The sequence below is a fragment of the Tiliqua scincoides genome, chromosome 9 (assembly GCF_035046505.1).
Source record: "Tiliqua scincoides isolate rTilSci1 chromosome 9, rTilSci1.hap2, whole genome shotgun sequence".
Classification (NCBI taxonomy): Eukaryota; Metazoa; Chordata; class Lepidosauria; order Squamata; family Scincidae; genus Tiliqua; species Tiliqua scincoides.
The window spans coordinates 7,725,871-7,740,425 of record NC_089829.1 but is presented as its reverse complement, the minus strand read 5'-3'; the positions used below and the strand labels follow the sequence as shown (position 1 = coordinate 7,740,425).

The window sequence follows — 14,555 nt, the reverse complement described above, 5'->3', positions numbered from 1 at the left end:
TTTTTTTAGGTTATGGGAAGTTGCTGTTTAAAGATGGAAGTTATTATGAAGGAGAATTTGCAGATGGAGAAATTACGGGCAATGGCCTCAGATACTGGGCATCTACAGGTTAGCCTTATCAGTAGTCTATATGATCTATATTGTTACACACTAAGAAATTTGGTAGTGATGATTGAAGAGCAAGGATAAAGCTGTTAATTATCATTGGCTCAGCTTCTTCCCTGTTACAGAAGGGCAGCACTCCCATTGATTAAGCCACTTTCATCTCAAGAGTTTCTGTCCCTGACCAATGAAGCTGCTCAAATGTGACAGACAGGCCAGAGTGCTTAAGCAAAGAAGAGTTGACTAATAGCCCAATCCTAGGCATATCTACTCAGAAGTAAATTCCATTGAGTTCAATGGGACCTACTCCCAGGCAAGTGTGGATAGGATTGCAGCCTAAGCAAAGGCTTAGGAAAGAAGGGGTCACAGTGGCCTCAGAAACCAGCTAGCCAAGGTTGGGGTGGGGGAACATTTTTATGTGTCGCAGCCCTGCAGGATAACGGCACTGATACTAAGGATACATAAGTTGTTTGTCTGTATGTCATTTTCCCATCTGAAACCAACACCTCTAGTAAGCTACTTAACCCTTAAATAGCTGTTTTGGGGGTCCAATTTTCAGCAGGAAAACAGTGCAGAAGTAAGAGGCTGAACCCCTTTCACTTTGTGCCACACCCTAATCTGAAACACAGCCCTGTACAACCACTATAAACAAGTAGAACTAAGATCTGACTGACATCATCAGATAATAAATGTAGCATGTACTATCAGGCCTCACTTTCCTTCTAAGTTCAAGCTTTGTTCATAGCATGAGTTCTCCTTTCTATAATGAACAGTAGGAAGGAGGGCACCCCATCAAAAAAAGCCATTAAGTTGGCCATGAAAGGAAAGTACTTCTTACTCATCCCTTAACCATAAAGAACATACTATGAATCTGTTTCTTTTTTTAATGTGGCACTAACGTCCTTTTATGATACCTTGATTTTAAAGGCCTGGAGGAATACGCATTACAATTTCATTAGTTTGTAAGATAAAGACCCAATGAACACTTCCTTTGTTCTTCATTAAGCTGCCCCATAATAAAAAAAGCAGTTGGTAATTATTCACTTGTAATGTCTTGTATTGCCACTCTTCAAGAAAAGCCACCATCAAAGTCTTTTATGGGCACTTTAAGGATTATTAACCTGCATTTGCCAGAGCAATTTTCCACCCTGTGTTTTACCTTACTTTGTATTTGATTCAAGGGAATACTTATTCTGGCCAGTTCCTCTTCGGAGAGCTTCATGGACATGGAGTCATTCAGTACCAAGACAGTGGAAAATATGAAGGGGAGTTCTCCTTCGGGCTTCGAGAAGGTATGATAATGTTAGGTATTAAATTGCTGTTTGGTTGTTGCTGCCCTGCTAGAGATGTGCGATGCTAGAACCAGGGATGATCCAATGGAACTGACTGGCAGGAGATTTAGGATGAACAAAAGGCAGGTCTTCTTCAGCAGAGTTAGTGTGTGGAATTCATTTCCATAAGATGTGGTGATAGCCACGAATCTGGATGGCTTTAACAAAGGATTGGGCAGAAATATGGAGGACAAGTCTATCAATGCCTGTTGGTTGGGATGGCTCTGCACTGTCTTCAGGCTCAGAGGCAGAGGGGAGCAGTGGCTGGAGAGAAGTCTGCTTTTCTGCCTGAGGGCTTCTCAGAGGCAGCTGCTGGGCCAATGAGGGAAGCAGGATGCTCTCAAGTCCCTGGCCTCAAAGGTGGACTGAATCTTTAAGTCATTAAGGATGGCAAAATGGCGCTCACCCATTGAACAGTGCATTAGGGTGTCCCTTACCCAGTCTCTACTTCCCCTCCCCCCTTTCTTTTTTAGGCCATGGATTACTGACAGACAAGGATGGACAAACGTATGAAGGATGCTTCCACAGAAACAAAAAACATGGGGTTGGAAAAATGGTTTTCAAGTAAGTTCTTCTGATTGGGTATTTTAATAAGCAAAATATGTGGGGGGGGGTTTTTCAGGTTCTTTATAAACTACTAAGAACTCAAGGGACAGTGGCGGGAGCCAAGGCCTGTGGCAAATCTTGGAAGAAGGCCAGGGCAAGACAGGGCAGCACAGTACTGAGAGGCAGACAACACGCAATCGTCTTCTAAACCCTGTGAGCAGAAAACACACAATTTCTTAGATTCATGGCATGCAGAGCTGCAGTTCTTACACTGAAAGTAAAAGTTTTCATTCCCCATCTTGCTCACAGGACTGTGGGATCACGTGAGGCTCACAGCAGCTTGTTCACAATCATCTAATTTAAGAATGGTTTCCTGCTTTATTTTTTAGAAATGGGGATGAATATGAAGGGGATTGGATCTTGGACCAGAGGCAAGGTCACGGAGTGCTTCACTGTACTAATGGAACAGTATATGAGGTACCTATAGAAAAGTTGTGAGACTGTATACCATGAGTCATTTATTCATCTATTCTCTGTACCCATCAACCATGAGATATTTGCTTACTGATATATCGCAAGCTTCTTCGTAAAGAGGTGGTACTGAGTGTCTGTGAGAAACTTGGCTTTCTATAAAAGTACATTTCTAGTTCTAATGAATGTCCTGGTAACCTCATAAGGAGAAAAAAAAAAGAACCATTTCTGTGTATTAGTGAAATTTTCATTGTCTGAAAGAGAATTTGGTCTGAGGACTAGTAAACATTGGCCTTGGAATTGGTCACTGCGTTGTTCTCCAGAAGCTTGCAACATCAAACACACTGGGAAGAGGGGGAGGGTCTTCTGTATCATCATTATCAGCTATGTATTAATTAAAAAAATCAGGTGATTGAGTGCCCATTTGTATGTGAAACGGTGGCACCCAGAGACAAGGTTGTGGTTTCTACATCCTTGAGGACTCTCAAGGTACACAGAAGTAGGTGCATTGGCAAATTAAAGGACACTTATCCTTTCGGTAACAAAGAATCTTGATGCAGTCAAAGTATGGAGGTGGCAGGGAGGGAGAGGGAATTTGCTCATTTGGGAAGATGAAACAGTTTTGTTACAGGTTTTGAACCTGTGTAGACCCAGCTCTATAGAAAGATTTGTTTAAAGCATTTGTCGATACTTAATTGGGAACCCAGCTGATCCTATCCAAACCTATCAGTTTGGAAACCAAACAAGTCACCAAAAATGAGCTTGTGACTTCTGAATATTTGGAAGACACCCTCCTAACATATGCAGAAGTAAATAAATATTCCCCCTAAAAGAAATCCAGTCCAATGAAGATTAAGCATGCTTAGTTGTGGAATGTTGTAAGTGGGAGTTGGTGAAAAAAGGAAGAGAAAATGAAGGGGATTGTGCAGAAGAGGGCAATGAGCCCCAGTTCTGGAGGTGGGCATTGGGGCTGGGAGGGATGCAACATAGTCACTGGTCACATAGAAAGTGCTACTGACAAGATGACTCTGCTCACTTTGAGCTGATTCTTCCCTCCCCCAGCAACCCCAAACATATTCATTTTGGAATGCTGCTGCAATAATAAGAGGGTAAGGCAGTGTTATTCAAACTGTGAGGCGCAGCTCTTTAGGGCAGCACCAGGAACTCAAAGGGGAGGCGCGGGATGTCCTCTCACAGCGATACAGTCACACCCCTGGGCAGAATATGAGCCCTTCTTCTGCCCTAGTCTGCGCTTTTTAAAGCGGAAGAAATGGGAGTTGCTCAGCTGCGAGAGTGGCTGTGAGTGGCTGCGAGAGTGGCCTGCCCTCTTCCGAGCATGCTCTGCTTGCAGTCCTTAACCCTAGCTGATCCTTGTCTGGTTGGTTCCTAGTTCCCAGCCTGGGATCCATTCTCATCAAAGTGAAATCTTTCCCCTCCCTCTTCCACTCCCCCCTTTTGATCTCCAAACCTTCCCGCTTTCCTCCCCCTCCCCAAATAAAACGCTTCCTATTTTACCAGTCATCAGGACTCTTAAAGTTGCTTCCATGCAGTTGGCAAAGGGGAGGGGAGAGACAAGCACACACTTTACTTGGCCAGGAGCAGAGAAAGGGTACTGTTTTTAAAGTGATTTATTAATCTTGTTGTTTGGCTGAAGAGGAGAGGCTGTATTTTTAAAGTGATGAATCTTGCTATTTGAAGGGAATACTTATCAGCCATTGATGAAGTGATTGTCAGCCCAATCCTATCCACATTTTCCTGGGAGTAAGCCCCATTGACTCTAATGGGACTTACTTCTGAGTAGACATGCATAGGCTTGAGCTGTGCATCTCCTAGTATAGGAGACAAATCAGCTTACTAACCAAACCCTTATCAGCTCTGGTCTATTTTTGTTTTCCCCACCAGCTGCTGGAAAAATTTAATTTCATTAAATTAATAAAGGGTTCAATCCTATCCAAGGAGAATGGGAGAAATGACTGTGGATTGGGGTCCACAGGGGTGTGTGTGTGTGTAATGTTGGTCAGACTGGTTGTTCACAAAGTTCATTTGATAAAATAATCCTATTGGTATGCTTACAAAGTTTTAAAAAATGAGTCCTCTTGGACCAGACAAAATCTACCTACTCCAGCATCCTGTCTCCAACAGTGATCAGCAGCTGATCATTTATAAAGCATGTATATTGCTGTGTATTAATAATATATTTTTAAGGTATGCATTTAATTAATGATATGTAATATAATTAATATTAATATAGTTAATATATATTTAATATAATAATAAATATAATATTTAATATAATTTAATATAGTTAATATTTCTGGCCACTTCCTGTTTAATGATGTCACTTCCAGCCCTCAGGAACATGATGGGGAATCATGGCCAACAGCCACAGGGGTCAAGGGAGCCACTGGCCGGAAAAGTTTGAGTACCACTGGGGTAGGGAAACTCCCTTGTAGGAACTTCCTTCTTCATAGGTGGGGGGCGGGGTGTCAGAGGTTGACCAAGTCAAGAGCCCATGCCTATCAGAAGATCCACCCGGGTGGACTGATCTCCTGTAGCAGTGGTACCACTCAATGTACCCTCGGAGAATAAGAGCACAATTCTATGCATGTCCACTTAGAAGTAAGTTTCATTGAGTTCAATGGTACTTAACTCCCAGGTGAATGTGTATATGATTACTGCCTGAGTGGTGTAGTGGAGGACTTATCTCTAGGGCCTCTATCTGCTTGGCCCTGGCACTACTTAAGATCCAATCCATTCATGAATGGGAGAGTTTTTTATGGGCAAAGAGTTTGTAACAAAACTTATCTGATTTGCGTTGCAATATTGGGCACAACAGCTGAATTTGTGAGCAGGAGCATCTCCTTCAATATGATATTCGCCATCTGCAATTTTAATATAAATTTAATTTTATTGAAAAATTAAGCTCCTCTGGCCGGTCCCTTTTTCCTCAGTGGGAATGCATTTTAAATCCCAATGTGATACTCTTGCTTCACATTGTCTTCCTTCTTTCCAGATTATTGTTGTTGTGGTGTGCTTTTTCCTTGACTCCTTCAGGTCTCTTCTTGGTACATTCCCCTGCCTCATCTCCACCTTTTGTGGCTGCCCTGCCAATCTTTGCAACACATGGCTTGTCCTTTCAAGTTGCTCATGGAATGCAGACATGCCGCTCATGCATAATAATGTCGGAAATTAAAAGTGGGCACCTGCTGATGACCTGTCTGTTAAGATGCCAGGCGTCCTAAGAGGCTGCCTTCCACACACGCCTACAATGAATCTGGTGCTTTTCTATCTGAGCAGAAATAATCTTGCCAACTGTCTGTGCCAGGGGAAAATCTTTGAAGCCAAGGACTGGCTTGGCTACTCTGAGGATTCAACAGCCTCTCTCTAAACTGACCAAAGAGTTTAAAGCAGAGAAGGGACAAACTTTTTCATTTCAGGGCCACACTGGGATGTGGCAGTTGGATCCATTTAATCAGGAAGAAACCTGCAGGAAGTTTTCAGTGACCTAATTTTCTCCATATCTATAGGAGTAAATCCTGCTACAGGCTTAGTAGGACTTACTATGGTGCCAATTGGACATAGGATTGCAGTCTTGGTCGTTAACTTGCTTTATGCCAAGTTAGATCATTGGGACATGTAGTCAGGGTCAGCCCACCTATGAGTCAAACTGAGGTGGTTGCCTCAGGAGCAGTTTGGAGGGATTGCTCTCTCCTTCCACTCGCCTTCACTGCTCCACCTCATCTTTTTCCCACTTTCTTTTCTAATGCAGGGGGTGGAAGGAGCAGAGAGTGAGACATCATCATGTAAGGGGGGAACCATTTGGCACATTCCCCCCATGGGCCAAGATGGCTTGGGTCAGCCCTACATCTAGCCCGAAACAGTGTACTGAAAGTAGCAGTGGATCTCAAAGCTTCTCTAAGAAAGTTTTCCCAGCTCTGTTACTCAGAGTTCTTTTTAAATGGGTGTGAAACTGGAATAACATTATTGTAGCATAATGGCAGAATTGAATTTCGCAGTTGTTGTTGTTTTTACTGTTAAACAATATTTATATACTGCTTTTCAACAAAGTTCACGCAGTTGGTGTGTGTGGTCAGGGTGAGCTTGGAGGCAGATTGAAACTTTGCTAGTGGGCCAAGCTGATATTTGTGGTCCCCTTCTTCCATTGCAGTTTTGCAATCCATCATAAAAGGATGGCCATTTTCCAAGGTAGCAGACAAACCATGTGGTATAAATATTGGTAACTTACAGCCAAATCCTGAGCTGCCCGAAGCACCCAGGCTCAGCAGCACCGAAAAGGGCTGCCGCCGAATCCTGGAGCTACCGCGGGAGGCTCCTCGGGAGAAGGGGATGTTCGTCCCCTTCCCCCGAGTAAGGTAAGCAGCCCCGCAATGGGGCTACTCATTTCACCACCGAGAAGGCACTCGTGTAGGGTGCGCGGCCCTCCACGAGCGCCCTGGATCCTGCGGAGCTCAGCTTTACAGATCCTCCTCCCGCCCACCCCCTGGCACGCCTCCCACCCACCCCAGCCAGCCTCCCCCCTCCCCGGAACGCCTCCTCCACACCCCCATCCCCGCCCGTCACCGCCCTCGCCTGCCGTTCCACAGCTCGGCAGTCTGGGAGACCGCCGAGCCACGGAAGCTGGGCGACCGCCCTGCGCTAGCCCAGCACCGGCCGACACTGGGCTAGCACTGGCAGGAACCTGGTGGTGAGCTCCGCGAATGTGCCTTACAGCACGTTTGTGACTGTGGTCGGCGCCACAGAGCCGTGCCGCCCACCACAGGACTGGGCTCTCAGATTTGTTGAATTCAATGTGTTTTTTTTCCTCTAAGTACACTTGGTTGCCACTAATTCTGCCCGCTCCCCAAATACCTTCACTTCCCAAGCTTTCCAGAAATCTCAATGTGGTTTGTATAGCAAAAGAAAGTTTAAAATGCTTCCCTATCTCCAAAGGGGCTGACAGTCTTAAAAGAAGATAGATGCTGCGCTGGGGTGAACAGGGAGAATTTCTTCCCCATCCAGCACACGATTGTTGGTTGCGTAAAGTGAAGGGCCGGCACTTTTGAAATGCACTGAGCTGAAATGCCATTTTTGAAATAGTGTTAGCTCGCAGTGGAGTAGGGAACTCTCAGAGGTCTCATTGGTTAGGAGAAGCAAATGGCTCTTTCCTTCTTACTTTTGGCCACTTGATGGCTCTCTAACATTTGCTTTTAAAGTTCTTACTTTAAGTGTCCTAGGCCTTGACTTTCTTTAGCAATTCTAGTGCCAATGGCTGTGGTCAGGGTCTTATTTAGCTCAGAGGTCACTGGAGGCGGAGACGACAAGGGACTGAGTAGGGCTGAGGCCGTTGTGGGAACTGAATAACTGCAAAATGGCACCCAGCCAGTTGTTCTGAGTAAAGCAAGGCCACAGAAGTATTGTAAGAGTGCCTGCATGGCTTGGGACCATGGTTTTTACAGGGTGTGTGGGTGGAACACTCTTGTGCATCCCTATCTACCAACCCAGCAAAGCAGGCCATTCAGGCCTGGCAAGGGATTGGATAACCTTCCCTATTGGAACAGGCTAAAGTTCAGGGGACTTTAGTTCAGTCTTTTTAAAATGGCTATTGCTTTCATGTCCTCCTGGTCTGGATGGTCACTGCTGAAGAACAAATGTTGCGTAGGCAGACCTTAGATTCAGGCTTGGCTCGGCTCAAGGGTCTGTGCGAATGACCAACCAGCCTCTGAAGTGGCAAGACCCACACTGCTGCTCCCACTGCTGCCTGATAAACCAGGCCCATGTCCGCAAGCTAGTAGGGCAACTATGGGGGTGCGAGCATTGACCCTCCTCCTCCTTCCAGTGGCATTTACAATTCCCAGGTGTCCTGTCCCCCAACATTGCTGGAGGAACAAAGAGGTGAATCCTTTCTTCTCTTTTCAGACCCGTCTTTTTCATTTGTTTTGCTGTATAAACATACTTGTTGAAAAAAGTGTACCATTTTTCCTTGAAGGATCTGTGAATACCAGACACTCATCTGAATTCCAGGAGAGGATAAGCAATGGTGATGTAGTAACTTTGCTATTCTACCATCCACTCTTGTTGGGCTTAGGCGGGCTTTAGATATGCCCAGAACAGTTCAAGAAAGGACCAGAAAGAATAAGTCTTGAAAATTCCCTCAGTGAAAGAGGGAGGTGGTGTTTAGAGACTGGATGCTGCAATCAGCCCATTGGCCTTACAATGTAAGCCTGCACATTTTCTTTCCTCCAGAAAGGCAACAAAACTAGAATTATAGCCCCTGGTGGGTAGCCAGGCATACACAGAACTGTACCTTGTGGGTTCAGCTGCACACACATCACAGAGACAAGGCTGACTTGGAGGCAAAGGTTTTATAAGGCCTGAGTGGTCAGCCAGTCACATCTAGCCTGAGTCTACTGACTGCCTCTAGTCCAGCATTGTACCTTTAGAGGGCACCTGTTCTCCAAGATGCTTACTGCAAGGCCAGGGTGTGAGAGGTGAGGTAAGGGAGACAGGCTGCCAGAAGGCTCTAGTCCAAGATTCCCCACTTGTGCCTTGTTGTCCTAATTTGGAATCTTAATCTATTGATTGCACCATTGACATTCACTGGTGCATAAGCTGGTAGATCCCGGCCCCAGGGAGTACACCTTCTGAAACTGTGCGTGCCTCGTCTTCCTATTCCAGTTTCATCCCAGAAGTGGGCACTTCAGTTAAGAGCTGTTTTTGGAGAAATCTTTGCTGTGCATCTTCCTGCTGTGTTCAAACCGGCAGGATGCTACTTGGTTAAGATTAGCTCTTGTTCTGCAATTATTTACATTATTAAAAATTCTGGGGATTGCATGTTCCTAGATCTGTTAGTCATCCTATTTGCGTCTCCACCACTGTATATATATATATGTGATCTGAAGCTCCACAAGTCCGCCAACAGCAATAGTCGTTCAGGATAATTGAGGAAGGCTGATGCATAAAAGCCTCTCACTTGTATGTTGTCATTTTTGCTGGAAAAACTGAGGAACAAAGTGAGTGTGGTTGATACTGCGCTTGGATTGTTGATTTAACTGTGTGTCGCATACTCGGCAGCTGGGAATCTGGTGTGAATATGGACTCCTGGGAAACTCTGAAAATAAGCCTAGCATGTTTCTGGTCCTCATGGTTATGGGGTAGGGGAGTGGCTTGGAAGCAGTGCTTGTATTTTGTATTGTTTCTGTGGGTTTTTTTTAACCCAGCCCTACCTAGAGATTCTTCCTATAATTGAACCTGGGGCATTCTTCCTGCAAAGCAGGTTCTCTAGCTATGTTTTTCCCCCTACTTATTGATCCTCTCTTTCTTATTGTAGTTGTGTGCCACTGTGTTATTTGAGCATCCTAAGCTGAAGGAGAACTTGTATACACTTCCATGCCTCTAGTTTGCACCTTGGATCACCTGCTTTGCCTGTAGAAGGCCCAGGTTCAGTCCCATAATTTCTGGTAAAATTATGTGGAGCAGCAGGCCTGGAAAAGACGTCCATCTCACACTGTGAAACTGTCCATCTGAGTAGACGAGCATCTGCTCTTGTAGACAAGAGTCTTTGGTCTAGAGTACCTAGGTGGAGCAAGGGTCTGACCAGGCAGAAAACAGCTTCATATGTTGAAGCAGAGCCTCTTAATCCTGTTGTAATTCAAGCCACTGAGGTGGGGGGGGGCAGCCTAGGTCTGTGGTTTTGCATAGGGATGGCCCTACTTTCAGTCCCCAGCATCTTCTGTTAAGCAATCTCAAGGAGCAAGGCTGAGAGAGATCCTTGTCTGAAACTCTGGAGAGCCACATTCAGGCAGTGTAGACAATTCTGAGTTGGATAGATCATTGGTCAAACTCTATACAAGGCAGCAATCCTCCACTAGTATGATTCAAATGTACTCAAAGCCTCATTGACCTCCATGTGGGCTGGCTAGTCTTGAACACTCTGCAGCATCCCGGCTGTCCCTTTGCCAGAGCAGGTTGCAAGACTTGCCTTTTGGAAGCAAACACTCCTCCTTTGCAGGTGGGGAAGAAGCCTAGAAGGTTAGCCACCTGTTCGGCGTCGTTAACAGGTGTATCGAGCAGCAGGCCTTCCTCCAGGAAAGAAGGCAAACGGAACGCAGCCAAAACACACAGAGAAGCGGGAATGGGAAAGACTGCTGCACAGCACCTGCTAACTGGAAGCAGCGCAGAAAGCAGAGCCAGTCTGGTGGTAGCAGCAGCAGGGCTGCAAAGAGGGAGAGGCTATCCATAGGAACTGTTCTCATGCCTGGGGCAGGCTACGGCTCCCCTGCAGAGTACGTTCTTTGCATGCAGATGGTTCTAGGTTCAGCGGTGCCATCTCGAGTCTCATTTTGCAGGACTGGGAAAGTCTCTGCTGTGGCCATAGTCAGTGATTTTCAACCTCTTTCGTCCCATGGCACACTGACAAGGTACTAATATTGTCAAGGCTCACCGTCAGTTTTTGGACGATTGACAAGGCACACCATGCTGTTGGTGGAGGGCTCATATCCCCTATTGGTCCTATTAATAAATGACCCTCCACCAAACTGCCGGCACACCTGGGGACCACTCGTGGCACACCAGTATGCCATGGCACAGTGGTTGAAGATGGCTGTCATAGACAGTCATAGTCCAAGGCTGCAATCCTGTACTCACCTTCCTAGGAACGAGCCCTATTGAGCACAATGGGACTGACTTCTGAGTAGACAAGGCTAGGATTGTGCTTAGTCAGTTGTAAGAGACAGTCCTCGGTTGGATGGACCCTATGGTCTGGTTCAGCTTTTTATTAAAAAAATTTTATTATAATTATTAAATACAAAATTGTGTCCTTGTATAGACATGGTCAGTGTATTATCTATATAACATAGCCGGTTCCCAACTTTGTCTCTTTGGTCCATTCCAACAATCGTCACCCGAATGGCTGCCCAGCGTGCTGTTAGGAACAAGTGCATGCACATCTCCCATCCATCACACTGTCCCCAGCCCTGTACAGTCAAAGTGCATGTGATGGAATGTCCAAATCCTGGATATTACACACACCCCATCCTGTGCCTATTCACAAGCGTGGACTTGGAGATGTGACTGTGCTTGCTCCTCTTTGGGCAGGCAGCCACACAACAGCCATGTAAACCAAGCTTTTCGTCATGCTCTCAAAAATCCTGGATTTTGTTACACGGTCAGCCCAATCCTTACCTGCCCTGGAACAGGCAGGCCTGCCCCGCATCCAGAACAGGATTGGTGCCAAAAGCAGCTTAACCCAGGGCAAGGGGAATCGCTTCTCCTTACCCTGAGTAAAGAAGCAACAGCCCCAATGGGGCTACTTGGATCTGTGCCACCTCTTGAGGTGGCGCAGATCTGAGCTGCTCCAGGCTGCCTAGGACTGTGGATAGGATGCAGCATAAGAGGCAGATGCTGACCCACTGCCCACCTGCCACTCGTCCTTTCCCCTCCCTGAAACACCTCCTCCCCACTCTCCCCATGCCCCCTTGACCCCCACACCAGCCTGACCCGGCCAGTGTGGGCTTAACTTTACTGTCAGCCCAACGGGCTTGGGCCAGCGTATGCCTGGGCGTCGGCCTCCCTCCTCTGAGAGTGGAGCAAAAGTGCCTTACAGCACTTACGCGACACTCATCGGCCGGCACAAGGGACTTGCACCTGCTGAGGGCGTGCTGTGGATTACATCCTAAGGTTAAAATTGGGGAGGAGAGCACAAGAGATGAAAAAGAAAAAAGACCATTCATATTTGAGCTGGCCTAGTTCCCAGTGGGCTTTCATTGACTTCTGTGAGATAAAATAAAAGTGGAGAATGGAACGGAACCTTCTTCTCCCCCAACACTGGATTCAGCGGTTCATTTGGCGCCTCCTGCCGCCTCCCCCAGGCTGCCACTCATAGTCTCTTGACCTGTCCTGTCTCTTGATAGGTCGAAGACCAGTGCTCCAGATTATTTCAAGGGAGCACTATAGCATTTAAACAAAAAGCATTTAAACTGGTTGAAGCCAACACTGGAAGTTGTTTGGGCTTGAGATCAATCAAACAGTAGCTTATGGAAATGATACGCTGTCAGAGGCATGCACAACGAGACTGAAGTAACCAAAATTAATTGCAATAAAGGCATAATCGCTGCTCAGTTAGGAATAGAAACACTATCAATTAAGTGGAAATTGCTTCTTCAATGTTAAATACATGTTTCTTGCCGTTCATTTCAAAACACCTGTACCTTATTGATAAGCAGAAGCCTCCCAGTTTCTCACGCAGCAATGCTCCTGAGTTAGAGCAGCCTCTGAGATGTAGGGTGATTCCTTTTTTTGGACCCCGTCTAAATCCTACATCAGAAGAGGGGGAAAACGCCACCCCAAGCACCTGACTGCCATCTATGAATGACATGGCCGCTGCTAGCTAGCAGCAAGACAAGGAGCCTTGTAGCATTTAGCATGCCACCTCAAGTGCCAGGAGGTCATGGGCCAGCTCTGCTCAATGCTCTCCCCAATATCTATTGTACTGGAATTGCTGTGGGTTCAAGTCCAGCAATGTATTCTCCTTGGTGCTCTGGAAATCTTATATACAGTTGAGAATATTGAACCATTAAAAAAAATGTGAGTCCCATTTGTGTTCATCATTATTTTTTGAACCTTCCACTTCAGACTTTAGCTTGAAAAACTGGTTCAGTCACCTGCAGTGTTAAGAACAGCCCCGCTGCATCAGGCCAAAGGCCCATTTAGTCCAACTTCCTGTATGCCTCAGGAAACCACAAGACAAGAGACCTGCATTAAACAGGTCATAACCAAAAATAAGCACTTTTTCTCACTTAGGAACTCATTAGCTGCAAATGACAGAAAACTCACAAATCTTGATCATATTTCAAGATATGGGAGAGCCCAACCCTTTCAGCAGTAACACCTCAGCACTTCTCAGCTGCTGAGAGCTGCGGGAGTTTGGTCCTGTCTCAGGTTCAGTGCTACTGACAGATTTTAGGTTTGGGTTCACTGGAAAGATAGAAAACTTCTTAAAACTTTTTTTGGACTTGGGTTCGGTTTGCCAACATGATACAATCTCCCATTTGTGGCTGTCTATCTCATGGAGGAGGGCATCTTGGTGTATGTAGGTGCATAGCTTCTCAGGACCGCATCCAGTGACTGGGCTATTGAGGTCTTTCCCTCTGGGTCAAGGATCTCCATAAGCTACAGGTCTGCCTCCTTTGAGAAAACAGGGCACTTCTGTGAATGAGGCTGTGACTCAGAGGTAGACTGAGTGTTTTGCATGCAGAAGATCCCAGGTTCAAAGACTGGTAAGGCCTGGGAAGCCGCTACTATGATGCAGACAACACGGTCCAGTCACTTTGGACACAGCAGTTTTGTTTCATCTGGTCCTATGTGGGAGTTTCTCCTGGAGCAGTGCGTCAGTGGACCAGGGGAGAGAGCTGAGGCATGCCTGCCTAACTGCATTTCCTTGCATTCATAACAGGCCATCTGGATGAACTTCATAGGCTTCAAGGATGGTCTGGAGCAGTCCCTTTGGCTTTTGGAAATGATTCTGGAGCAAATGTGTTGTATTCTTTGGCACTGGCAATCTGTTAACACCTTTCTGAGTCGCTCCAGGCTCCCTGGTGGTTTAGGGGTTTGTTGTTGTTTGGTTCCCCCCCCCTTTCTGCTTTTTCCTCCAACAAAGTGAAGTGAGTTTTCCATTGCAGCTTGCAGCATGTTCAATTTATATTTTGGTTTTGGTCAAACAGGAGCTTTAGGAAAAGGTTGGTTCAGCAGAGTATCTCAAACCAGCTGTTTAGGTCTTCAACCTTTTTCGTGCCACAACCCCAATATGTAAAGTATGAGACTGGGGTCCCCACCGTCAATCCCAGCCCCCTCCCACGACCCTATCCCCCCACTCCCATTCCCGTCACCACCCACTCTCTGCTCACATAATGCCCTTCCAGTACTGTTCACTGTAACCAAATATTCTATTAAAGAGAGCAGAAAAAGTTACCCTGAAGCCTGGCACTAGTGAAAGCTATTTTAGCACAATTGCTAAGAACCTGAGCAGGACTGGGGCACAATCTCTTGATTGCTGAAGGGGCACACCAGATGCCTTCCCCTTTACCTGGTGGTTCTTTAGTTCAGTGGTCT

The 14,555-nt window shown here is 46.1% G+C and overlaps 1 protein-coding gene across 1 annotated transcript in view; it reads left to right on the top strand.

Moving 5' to 3' along the window:
* The window catches only part of MORN1 (MORN repeat containing 1), a 69,141-nt gene that overhangs the window by 4,379 nt on the left and 50,207 nt on the right, over positions 1-14,555 (top strand). The window contains exons 3-6 of the mRNA XM_066637403.1: positions 10-108; positions 1,284-1,394; positions 1,907-1,997; positions 2,369-2,456. Of these exons, the coding sequence (XP_066493500.1) occupies positions 10-108; positions 1,284-1,394; positions 1,907-1,997; positions 2,369-2,456 (389 nt within the window). The remainder of the gene's footprint in view (positions 1-9; positions 109-1,283; positions 1,395-1,906; positions 1,998-2,368; positions 2,457-14,555) is intronic.